The 13,881-nt window shown below is 31.9% G+C and overlaps 1 protein-coding gene across 7 annotated transcripts in view; it reads right to left on the bottom strand.

The window, feature by feature from the left end:
* Positions 1-13,881, bottom strand: part of SYCP1 (synaptonemal complex protein 1) — a 131,011-nt gene that overhangs the window by 95,722 nt on the left and 21,408 nt on the right. For all 7 annotated transcript variants that reach the window (XM_057500502.1, XM_057500503.1, XM_057500501.1 and 4 more), the window contains exons 13-15: positions 6,852-6,946; positions 6,182-6,366; positions 4,858-4,925 (exon numbers count right to left, since the gene is read on the bottom strand). In XM_057500502.1, coding sequence (XP_057356485.1) covers positions 4,858-4,925; positions 6,182-6,366; positions 6,852-6,946 — 348 coding nt within the window. The remainder of the gene's footprint in view (positions 1-4,857; positions 4,926-6,181; positions 6,367-6,851; positions 6,947-13,881) is intronic.

Below are 13,881 nucleotides of genomic sequence, written 5' to 3' on the forward strand. Positions count from 1 at the left end.
GGACATCCAACAAAGAATCCTCTACCTACCAAGATTAACATTTAAATTTGAAGCAAGGATTAAACAATTTCCAGATAAACAAAAGTTGAAGGAATTCACCACCACTAAACCAGTCTTACAGTATATATTAATGAAACTTCTATAGATGGAAATGTTCCTCAGGCTGAATAGCTTTCACAATTGAAAATAAACCCAGAGTAAATGCATCTTACTACACTGATGGACAGTGACTTCAATTGGGTATTGGGGGGTACTTGATAATATGGGTGAATGTAGTAACCACAATGCTTTCCATGTGAAACCTTCATAAGAGTGTGTATCAATGATACCTTAATAAAAAGGAAAATCAAGCCACAGTAAATGTAGTAGACAAATTAATTGTACAAGTTAGGAATTAAAACAAAAGAAGCAAAGTCAACTATATACAAAATCAGTCAAGGGATACAGAAAAAGTGAAGATAATGACATCTAATACATAAAGTGTAGAGGAAGAAGAAAACAAACTACCTTTAGACCTTGTTTTAAATAGAGCAATCAGCAACTTAATATAGACTGTTATATAGTAAAGAAGCTATTCTTGAACCTTTGGTAACCACAAAACAAAGCCTACAACAGACACAAAAAAAATATTTTTAAGAAATCTAATCACAACACTAAAGAAAATCATCAAATAAAAAGAGAAGAGTATAAGAGAGGAAGAAAGGAACAGAGAGGAGCTATAAAAACAACCAGAAAACAATTAATAAATGGCAAAAAGTACAAATCAATAATTACCTTAAATGGAAATGGACTGAATTCACTAGTCAAACAACACAGAGTGACAGAATGGATAAAGAAACAAGACCCATGTGTATGCTGCCTATAACAGACTCATTTCAGACCCAAAGACACACACACTACAAGTAAAGGGATGGAAAAAGATATTTCATGCAAATAATAGCAAAAGTAATAGAAATAGAAAAAAGCAAAAGTAGCAATACTTTTATCATATAAAATAGATTTTAGAACAAAAAAAGTAACAAGAGACAAAGAAGGACATTACATAATGATAAAGGGATCAGTCCAACAAAAGGATATAACCATTATAAATATCTTTGCACCCAACATAGGAGCACCTAAATATGTAAAACAAATACTAAAAGAAATAAGTGAGGAAATAGATTGCAACACATTCATTGTAGGAGACTTTAACACACTACTCACATCAACAGACAAATCAACCTGACAGAAAATAAATAAGGAAACAGAGGCACTGAACAATACATTAGACCTGATGGACTTAACAGGTATCTACAGAACATTCCACCCAAAACAAGCAGGATACACATTTTCCTCAAGTATACATGGAATGTTCTCCAGAAAAGATCACATACTCGGCCACAAAAAGAGCCACAATAAGTTCAAAAAGAGTGAAACTGTATCAAGCAGATTCTCAGACAACAATGGTATGAAACTAGAAATAAGTTACACAAAGAAAACAAAAAGCCTACAAACACATGGAGACTTAAACAACATGCTTCCAAATAATCAATGGATCAATCAACAAATTAAAACACATATCAATGAACAAATTAAAACACATATCAAGCAATAAATACATGGAGACAGATAAAAACAAAAATTCAACAGCCCAAAATCTGTGGGATGCTTCAAAAGCAGTTCTAGGAGGAAAGTAAATAGCACACAGGCCTACCTCAGGAAAATAACAATCTCAAATAAACAGTCTAAATTCACATTTAAAGAAACTATAAAAAGAAGTGAATGAATCCCAAAGTTAAAAGGAGGGACATAATAAGATCAGAGCATAAAGAAGAGTAAAACAATAGGAAAAAAAATCAATGAAACCAAGAGCTGGTTCTCTAAGAAAATAAACAAAATAGATAAACCTGTAGCCAAAGATTTATCAAGAAAAAAAGAGAGTACAAAGATAAACAAAATCAGAAACAAAGAAGGAATAGTCACAATGGATACCACAGAAATACAAAGAATTATTAGAGAATACTATGAAAAATTATTTGCCAATGTTGGACAACCTAGAAGAAATGGACAAATTCCTAGAAAAATACAATCTTCCAAGACTGACCTAGGAAAAAACAGAAAATATGAACAGACCACTCACCAGCAATGAAATTGAATTGGTAATCAAAAAACTCCCAAAACACAAAATTCCAGAACCAGATGGCTTCACAATTAAATTCTAAAAAACATTTAAAGAAGAGCTAATACCCATCCTTCTTAACGTATTCCAGAAAATAGAAGAGGAGAGAATACTTCCAAACTTATTCTATGAGACCAGCATCACTATAATACCAAAACCAGACAAAGACAGTACAAAGAAAGAAAATTATAGACCCATATCCATTGATGAACATAGATGTAAAAATGCTCAACAAAATATTAGCAAACCACATTCAAAAATACATAAAAGGGATCATCCATCATGACCAAGTGGTATTTCTTCCAGGAATGCAAGAAATTCCATTTCATCCAGTAATTCCATAGCTAGGAATTTACCTGAAGAAAGCAAAATCCCTGATTTGAAAAGATATTTGCACCCCTATGTTTATCACCACACTACTTGCAATAGCCAAAATATGGAAGCAACCAAAGTATCCATCCACAGATGAGTGGATAAAGAACAGGTGGTACATATACACAATGGGTTATTATTCAGCCATAAAATGAAAATAAATCCTGCCATTTGCAACAACATGGATGGATCTAGGGGGTATTATGCTCAGTGAAATAAGCCAGGCAGATAAACACAAATACCATATGATTTCACTTATTTGTGGCATATAAAAACAAAGCAAAAAAAGAAGAAACAAAACAGCAGTGGAGTTAGAGACACTGAGAAGTGACTAGTGGTTACCAAAGGGAAAGGGCTGGTGCAACAGGGGGGGGAAGGGGATAAATGGGCACAAAAATTCTCAATCATCCTATAAGATAGTCACAGGGACAGAAGTACAACATGAAGAACATAGTCAATGACTCTGTAACTTCTTTCTACACTGATAGATAGTAACCACATTAGAGGCTTCAATAATATGGGTAACTGTTGAACCACTGTGCTGTACATTTGAAACCAACATAAGATTGTATATCAACAATATTTCAACAAAAACCTTAAAAATTTTTTCCAATATATTTGTTGAAAAAACTCCATGTATAAGTGGACCTATACAGTTCAAATCCATATTGATCAAGGCTCAATGGTATTAACATCACTGTTAATGCTATTCTTCTACACACAATGCTTTCCACACTCCATTAATTCTCTATACCTACCCAAAGCCTCTCTATATTTAAAATCTACCTAACCTATAAAGCCTTTCCAACTCTCCAGTCCACACTGCTACCTGCGGCTTCCTCTTATCATCAGCATTAACACAGTGGCATCAGTAAGAAATCTGTAAGTATTCACCCCCAAACAGATAAATATATACAAAATGCAAATACATATTTATATTTTATATAAATTGTAAAATACAAATATGTGTGTTACATTATTCATTACAAAACATTTGTAAAACATAAAAAATAGAAATAGAAGTTTTAGTATTTCCTCCCCTTATGCTAGTAGAATTCTTGCTCACACCCTCATTTTGGAAACTCTGCTGTAATGATTTTATGTGTTCAACCTTTCTTTCACAATAGAGATTTCTCAAGAGCATGGTATTTTACTTTTGTACATGTTCCCACAACACCCATCTAAAATAATGCTAAGAAATACACACAAAACTTTTTCACAGTTCTATAATTCCTTATCCAAACTTCTTTTAATATATTGCTCTATTGTGAGAAAAATCACATTATACATCTGATTTTTCACTATTAACAGCCACTTATTTTCAATATCAGACTGAACTGTTACAAATAAATACCCATCAAAGATATTTTAAAGACTAAGATTATTCTTTAGTCTACAACATTCAGTTGAATAATTCTAAAGAAAGTAGACATTGGCAGTGATTTAAAACAGTATGAATGCTCTTAAGGAAGATTTAAAAACTGGATGAAAAATGCATTTACAAACCATTTTAATATAAAATAATGCTAAAAAATAAAATTATTTACCATTGGATAGAAAAATTTTAGATGAGATTAGTCTAGTCTCTAGTGGAAAATTAAGTATTGCCAAAGGAAAGACATATAGGATTTAAGAAAACATCATAACAAGGCAAAATTACAATTTTTTATACAAGTATTCAAAGCTAATAATAAAGCTTACAGAAAGTTATGGAGATATTCTAGAAAAATAACTCCCAATTCATAAGTTATTTTAATTTATAAAAATAATTCATTTCACCAATTGGAAAAAGCATTTTTTTTATCTTTAAAATTCTCCACATCTATAGATATGAAGATTGTAAATATGAACCATAAAGTTATTGGAATTAGTTAACTAAAAGTTCATAAATTACAAAAAAAATGCAGAACTTCTCTTTTTGGCCTTGAAAGTTGCTGAATATTAACAATACCGTTTGATAAAAGAGGATTGCATTTTTTTAATAAATAGTTCATAATCCAACAAGACTAATCATGAAATTTCAAAATTCAGTTAAAATAACAGACATTTCCCACTAAGAATTATTAAAGGCTCTGAATCCTAAAATAAGGAAAGTAGACTACAAACATCTCTTAGGTTCCTAAACTTCTATGACAGCTATGAACTGCATAATGGAATAGAATAGTATTTCTTAAAGTTTAGATTTTCTATCTTGAAAAATAAAATTAAAAATTACCTAATAATCACTATTGGCAAATGATAGAGGAGAAACTGTATTTTATTCTGAAAGAGCATTTATGTTTTTGCAATTGGCTAATATCATGCACACATTATTCTCTAAATCTTACCCAGCTCACTTGATTTCTTTTGAAGCTCCATGGTAAGTATTTTCAATTGATCTTCAAGTTTTTCCAATCTTGTAAAATGTAATAGTTTAATATGTAATCTTTTAATCATAATTCATCTTGTAACTAAAATTGGTGCAATTTAGCAATGATACATCTTAGCAGATTCACTCATTCAATTATTAAACACCTTTTGCTTATATTTCAACATAAAATAACATTTCAAAATAAAATATTACTATTATAAATACACAGTGGTTTATTAATTGCATCTACACAAAATCTTAAAGCTTATGGTCACAATTTATGTCTTAGCTACTGATGGTAACCAAATTATTGCATCCTAGAACTTTCAAAGAGATTGAGTATGTAACTGCTATTATACTGAGTTCTGCTTTAGGTACAATATAAGTATGAAAACTGGTGCAATATGCTTAATTTTTCTGGCTTTCTGTTTCCTTGTCTATAAAACTGAGGTAATTAGAACAGACATCTAAAGACACTTTTAATTTTAAAATTTGAAAATCATCTAGATAGGTCAATCAAAAATATTTAAGATCAGCTGAGCTAGAAATATAGAAAAGCTAGTTTTTCTTCTTTCACCACACACAGTAGTAGAGAAGAAATACTGCTTGGCCCACGTGATATCTTCAGAGCAAAGCCTATTCCTCTCTTCATCCTACCAGACTTAATTAAACCCTAATGTTAGTGAGACAAAAATAATTGCCTAGGTCTCTTAACACAGCTTTATATGAGTATTTCCTTAATATAAAGTAGTGAAAAACAGACCAAGTTTTTCTACTCAAGTTTTAGACAAACTGCTATTTAGATAAAATGTGAATGAACAGTTTATTTTATATTTAATATTTATAGTTATAGTTAATAATATTCATTAACCCATTAACTTAATAAAAATGTTTGAGCACCTATTTTGTACCAGGTTAGTTGCTAATTTTATAAATCAGAAAAAAGATTACAGACTCTAGTAAAACAAGCACCAGCATAAGAGGTTATTTCTATGAAGCTAATAATAATCTGCAGTTTAATTAACTATGCCATAACACTGCATCAGCACTCATAAGCTTTTCTTTATAGCTTGACTCAATGGGAACATGCATGGGAACTATCCTAGAGAATACCTACTATCTTTTCCTAGGACATCTGCCTATCCAGTACAAACTTTTAAAATGTATTCCTACTTTATACACAAAAAAAGAGACTTGGTTACAGCTGTTATGGGAATTAAAGTCAGTTGACAATGAGTAGAAAATGACACTGAATATTAGAAGTAAATTGTTTAATTCAACTAAATAAGAAATTTTTTTACCTCTGCTGTTCTGTTGTCAATAATTCTTTCAAGTTGCATATAGTAGTTTTAAATTCAGTAACCATAAGTGAATGAGCAGACTTAGCTCTATTAAATTCTTCCATTTGAGCTTCTTTTTCTCCAGTAAGCTGATATATTTTTGTTGTTGCTATCTGTAAATCTTCCTCTAGAGCCTTTTGAGTATTCTAAATCAAATAAAATACAAAGCAAAAGCTATGTTCCAAGGGCCTTAAGAAAAATAGCTGAACTCATCTGCTTTTGTAGTTTGCTGCCCCTCCCTTCCTCCTTATCCTCTTACCTCTCTCCTTTGCCCCACCCTGACCAATCTGGAACTCACTACTCTTACTTCAATTCACCATTCCTCCAAAGCCCACCTACAGTCCCAACCTCCCCTAGCCATTCCAGCCCATCGTATTCTTTCAATTCTTAGAATTATTGTAGCAATTTTTACCTAAATCACTCTGTTGGTACCTAGCATGATCTTGTATATTAGTTATGTTTTATATGTTTTTAATCCAATATCTCTAATTAAACTATAAGCATTTTGCAAACTGGGATTGTATCTTCTTTATTTGAAACTCCATCCTTGTGCATAGTACTAGCATTCAATAAATATGTGTTGATTGACTGTGTGAGACTTATCACACATTAATCAGTTTTTAAATCATACCACACTTCTTTGCAAGGACATTTTAGTATCTTCTAGTTCTGATGTCAGATGATCCTGTTTCTCATTTGATTCTTTTAAGTTTTCATTCTGTAATTCTAAAAGAGAAAGTTGTAGATAGGCAGTACTTAATAGAATATACATACAAAGAAAACAAATTATTTGTAACAATTACTTTTTTTCAATACTCCAAAATGAAGGACAATTATGCAAATACAGATGTCACTGATACTGGCCATCATCAAGTTTTATTGACTTTTTAAGATGGTTATCTCCCAAGCACTCAAAGGTAAATATTTTTGGTGCTGCATTTTAATGAAAGCTAAACACTGGAAACAAAATGTAAATATCTGACAGGAGATAGACTAAATTATGGTGATACCTACATATAATGGTATATCATGTAGCCCCTATAAATGATGATACAGACTTTTTTTATTGATTACTAATTTGGATAGTCATAAAATATCATAGAATAAAAAGGGCAAGTTAATATAAATAATGCATGTGAAAGAATATACAGAAAATTAAAAGTAATTTATCTCCTAAAGGTGAAATTATTCATGATTTTATTTTCATTATTGCCTATCTTGATTTTTAAATTTTTCTAAAATACACATTTATTTAAATATTATAAAAAAGAGCTTTTGACTCCACTTAATAGCTAATATTTACTAAATACTAAGTGCTAGGTACTAGTCTATGCACTTCATGTGTGTGCATTCACTTTTAAACCTCATAAAAATGGTAGGGGAAAAAAGTTCATGCTCTTCCCTGGATTCAAATTATTCTGTTTCCTCTTACTAGCTCCCTAGCCTTGGGCATGACACTGAACCAGTCTTTCTCCACTTTTTACCATCTGGAAAATGAGAATGATAGTTATTTATATTTTGAAAGGTTGCTGTTAGGATGAAGTAAGATAATTTAACTTAAAATCTTTAATACAGTGTCTAGCATATAATCAGTAAATATTAAATACTATTATGATGATGATAATGTTGGTTAATGCTAGAAACTGTGCCTTGAAAGTCATGGTACTTAAAATATAATTGGGCAGGCAAACAAGCGCTAATGGACAATCACCAGAATTTCTGGGAATATCACAGAAAGGGCACCTAAGCCAAATAGGATCAGTAAGGGTAAGAGATAAGGGGGTACAGACATACAGAAAACTTAAAAGAAAATGACAGTTAAGACATTTGAAAGCCAGTAAGTAACTAGACTAATGAGAGTTGGGAAAGAAAAGAACACTACAGACAGGTGACACAGCATGAACAAAGGCAAAAATGGAAAAGATAGGATAACACATTCTGGGGTCTTAAGGAAATGTGTTTCAATAGCATGAAACTTAAAGTATGAGGGAGGAATTATAGCAGATACAATTGGCAAGATAATAAGGACAAGATCACAACAGGATTTATATGACTTGCTCAGAGATGTACACTTCCTAAATCATGAACACCATAAAAAACAGTGAAGGATGTTAAGCAACCGAATGATGTTCCAGGTATAAATTTTTTAAAATTCCATTCTGAAAATCTGTGTAGAAATGAAAGAGTTAGTGGTCCAACTCTAGGAAAAAATAAATAAAACAGTAAAGAAGGTCTGGTGAGAGCGAAATGATAATCAAAGACTGTGGTGTCCACTATGACACTATTTATTATAGACTGGTAATAATGACTCCTGGTTTCTCTGAGAAGCCATAATCACAAACCAGTCCTTCAGTAGGTGTGGAAACTGAACATATGCTCCCTGAATGTTCTAAAAAGCTCCAAGACAAAACTTAATTGGAGGTCTCCCTAAGATCCCCTAGGATCCCAGAAACACAAATACAAATTTTCCCTAAAAATATAGTTCCAATACAGGCCCTAAAGAATTTCCCCAGATGAAGTCACATGACCTCACAATCAAAAGTCACAAGGGCAAATAAAGCACCAGAGAAGAGTTGACAGAATAAACAAAAGGAAGACTTGGACTTAGAAAGATTTCAGATGTTAGGATTACTGGCTGTGGATATTAAAAAATAAGTATTGTATTATTTTTGAAAAACTAAAAGAAGAAAGGATGATGTCTATATAAATAAAGTTTCTAGAAATGATATATATAAAATTGAAACTGAATAGACTAATAAACACTGAGAAGTGACCACTGGTTCCTATGGGGGAGGGGGAGGGGTGGACGGGTTGGAGGGGTAACAGAAATTCTCAATCATAATATAAGTTGGTCACAGGATAGTAGTACAACATGGAGAATACAGCCAATAATTCTGTAACATCTTCTTATATTGACAGACAGTAACTGCACTAGTGGGGGGTGAGGATTTAATAATATGGGTAACTGCTGAACCACTGTGTTGTATATTTGAAACCAACATACCATTGTATATCAACTATGCTTCAATTTAAAAAAAGACAAACTACAGACCAGGTGACAATATATGCCACATATATAACCACATTTGTGACAAAGGACTATTATGTAGAAGAAAATTCAACAACAAAAAAGCAAAACAATCCAATTACAATACAGGCAAAAGACATGAAGAGATATTTCACTGAAGAAAATATTCAGATGGCAAATGAGCACTAAAAAGAAGTTCAAGATCATCAGCCATCAGGAAAATGCAAATTAAAACCAAAAGATATCTCTACACACCTATAAGAATACCTAAAATAAAAGTGACAGCATCAAATTCTCACAAGGATGCAGAGAAACAGAATGGCTCACATAGCCAGTAGGAGTATCAAATGATACCACCACTCTGAAAACTGTTTGACAGCATTTTTTGAAATGAAATACACAATTAACCATTAAACCCAGCAATTACACTCCTGGGTATTTATCCAAAAGGCCTGAAGTGTGAAATATATCTTCACAGTTATATTAATATCAGAAAAAAATATGTTAAATAGCATTATGAAGATGAGTAGAATCATGTCATAATGATAAAAGATTCAATTCACCAAGGATACATAATAAAATTTAAAAGTCTGTATGCACCTAACATAGTCTCTAAATAAGCACTAATCAAAAGAAACAAGAATAAACTTAAAAATCAGCAAGCAATAAGATTTTAATGTTGCCTTCAGTAATTGAGAGTCAGACAAAAATATCAACAAAAATTCAAAGAATTTGAGCAACATGATTAACAAACTTCTTTAGTACATATTTTTGGAATATTCTAGCCAACATCTATAGAAAATGCAATTAAGGTATAAATCTTCTTTAAATAACAATTAGAAAATTGCCATATGTTTGGAAAATAAGCACATTTCCAAATAACCTAATGGTCAAAGAATAAATCCCAAAGGAAATAAGAAAATACTTTAAACTGAACAATAAATAATATATATTAGAAGTGTAAAATACAGATAATGCAGTATTTAGAGAAAATATTGTAGACTTAAATGTATATATATATATTATGATAAGCATAAAATTAAACTAAAAATATATCTGAAGTTAGAAAAAGAACAGCAAAATAAATACAAAGTAGGTTGAAAGTAAGAAATGATAAGATTATAAATGTAATGAAATCAAATTAGAGTTACAAAACTGAAGCATTAAAAAGACAATAAGGGAAACCAGAAACAAACTTACACAGGAAAACTTAGAAAACTTACAGGAAAAGTAAAAACCCCTAGGAAAAAATTAAGGGAACAAAACTGATACCAGAAGATATAGAAAGCCTGTATGTTCCCAAACCACTTAAGAGGAATAAGTCAGAATTTTAAAAATCACCATCTCCCGAAATTAATTAGCAATAATAATAAATTTAGGAGCAGGTTACTTCACCAGTGAACTCCACCAAACATTCAAAGAAGAAATAATCTAAATTATACTTACCCTCTTCCAGAATATACCAGAGAGAAAACACTTCCAACTCATTATCTTTACTGGATAGTTGACATACAATATTATACTGGTTTCAAGTACACAACATAGTGATTCAATAGTAATCTACATTATTAAAGGCTCACGCCAAGTAGCGTAGTTACTATCCATCAACATAGAATGTTATTACAGAACTATTAGCTATATTCTCTATCCTCTACTTTCATCCCCATGACTGATTTATACAGAATTGCAATTTTGTACCTATTTATCCCCTTCACCTATCTCATCCATGCACTCCAAACCCTCCCCCATGGTAACCACCAGTTACTTCTCGGTGTCTCTATTTCTGCCAAACTCATTTTTGAAGCAAATATATACTTAATATTAAAAACTGATAAGGAAAGAAATATTATAAAACAACCTAACTTCTGAACATGGTTACATAAAAAGTCCTTAAAAAAAACCTTAATTAAACAATATGTAAAATTGAATGAAAATAATATATAAAAATAATAAAAGTAGATTTATAATCAGGGATAAAAAGTTGTCAAACATTAAAAAATTAGGTTTGGGGAACCCTCCTACACTGCTGGTGGGAATGTAAATTAGTTCAACCATTGTGGAAAGCAGTATGGAGGTTCCTCAAAAAACTCAAAATAGAAATACCATTTGACCTGGGAATTCCACTCCAAGGAATTTACCCTAAGAATGCAGCAGCCCAGTTTGAAAAAGACATATTCACCCCTATGTTTATCACAGCACTATTACAATAGCCAAGATATGGAAGCAACCTAAGTGTCCATCAGTAGATGAATGGATAAAGAAGATGTGGTACATATACACAATGGAATATTATTCAGCCATAAAAAGAAAGTCCTACCATTTGCAACAACATGGATGGAGCTAGAGGGTATTATGCTCAGTGAAATAAGCCAGGTGGAAAAAGACAAGTATCAAATGATTTCACTCACATGTGGAGTATAACAAAGAAAAAACTGAAGGAACAAAACAGCAGCAGACTCACAGAACCCAAGAATGGACTAACAGTTACCAAAAGGGAAAGGGACTGGGGAGGACGGGTGGGAAGAGAGGGACAAGGGGGAAAAAGGGGCATTACAGTTAGCAGACATGATGTAGGGGGTGGTACGAGGAGGGCTGTACAAAACAGAGAAGACAAATAGTGATTCTGTAGCATCTTACTATGCTGATGGACAGTGACTGTAATGGGGTATGTGGTGGGGACTTGATGGGGGGAGTCTAGTAACCATAATGTTGCTCATATAACTGTAGATTAATGATACCAAAAATTTTTTAAATATGTTTAACATTAGAAAATAATCACTAATAAATTAAAGGAGAAAATCATAAAATAATCTCAATATATGCCTAAAAAGGCATTTGATAAGTCAATATCCATTCTTTATCAAACTTGATGTATTAGAAATAGACAGTAATTCTCCTATGGAAAGCAGGGATGAAATAATAAATAATTGCATTCCCAGCAACTAGCTTTCTGCCTGGCTTTGAACAGAAGATTGATAAAAGTTGAATAGATAAAGGTATGAGTAATGGTTTGAAAGTGGCAATACAGAGCCATAAGAAAATTTCTAATTGCCTTCTAACTCTATTGTACATGGAATGTGGGACAATGTGCAGCTTCCATTCAAAAAGACAGCAAAGGTACAGGAGACTTCAAATTTGTTAAAGAGAGAAAGTAAAGAAAACTTGTATTAATAGGTTAAGAAAGAAAGAAATTTTATATACTACATAGAAAGAGGAGTGTTTCCAAAACACAGTTTGGAAAGAACCACAACAGGAGGTTAGGACAGGGAGAAAAACTAACATAAATGGGAGAATGAAAGAAACTAATGGGCTTTGATCAAGGGTAACTGATACGTGGCCTCATGGAAATACCCAAACTCTCTCCAAAGAAAATCCTATCTAAAAGTATAGTATTCTTAATATGCAAGAAAGAAAATTAAATATTCAGAATTTTCTAGACATCATCTAGAGCCTCTAATTTTTTCTTAAATCTTTGATAACAGATATTCTTAGCAAGCAAAAAGTATTGGCAAGTGACAAAAATTAGATAATACAAAGAAATATTAAAAAGAAAAGCAGAAATTAGTTGATCATGATTAATTTAAATGGATAGTTTTAGGCAGGCTGGAGTAGTTTGTAAAAGACCAACACTTGCTGAAACGAGAAAAGCAGAAACAAATCCAAACAAAAAGAACTAAAGCGGCTAAGATTCCTTAGAGAGAACTGTTGAGCAGTGAACTGACAAAAATGCAGCTGATATTTGCTGATTCTGGACATAAACAAGATGTCTAGATACTGGCTTGGCCACAGCAGAGGGCTGCTGGGTTTTTCTAGGACAGAAAAACAGCACAGTTTTAGGGGTCTCAAAGAGCCAGAGAAACAAACTTGGAAACTTGAAAAGCTCATATACTTGGCTAAATCTCTTCATTCAGCTCAGCCTCTAATTGGATTAAATTATCAGGCCACCACAGTCCCAATTTCTCCCTAGCAAATAAAAGACATCATCTAGAGCCTCTAATTTTTGTTATAACATCTAGAATTCAATCAAAAATTAGTCACCTAAAGATAAAAACAAATCACCAAGAAGAAATAGTGGTTTCTAAGAATAGAAATTAGTAGTGGTTACCAGGGGCTGTGGGTAGGAGGTAATGGGGAGTTATTGCTATGGTAATGGTTACAGTTTTTGTTTTGCAAGATGAAGAAAGTTCTGGAGATATGGTTGCAAAATAATGTGAATCTATCTAATGCCACTAAACCATATGTTTAAAAATGGTTAAGAGGGTAAATTTTATGTTATGTGTATTTTATCACAATTTTTTTAAAAAGAAGCAATAGAAACAAGCAACAAGTGAGCCAGATTTGAGTGAAAAGAGAATAGCTATAAAATATCAATGATTAATATATTCAAAAAAGATGAAAATGTCATTTTTAAAAAATGAGAGTTTAATCAGAGTTTAAATTTAAAAATAATGAAATATAAATTTCAGAAGGAAAAAAATAAGATAAATACAAAGTTAAGAATTCAATCAAGATGTTTAAAAGCAAGTTAGACATAGCAGAAGGCAGGATTATGTAACATGTCAATGGATGACTTCCAAACTGAAACAAAGAGAAACAGATGGCAGATACATACATATGGGAAACAACGAAAAGT

The sequence above is a fragment of the Manis pentadactyla genome, chromosome 4, assembly GCF_030020395.1.
Source record: "Manis pentadactyla isolate mManPen7 chromosome 4, mManPen7.hap1, whole genome shotgun sequence".
Taxonomy (NCBI): Eukaryota; Metazoa; Chordata; class Mammalia; order Pholidota; family Manidae; genus Manis; species Manis pentadactyla.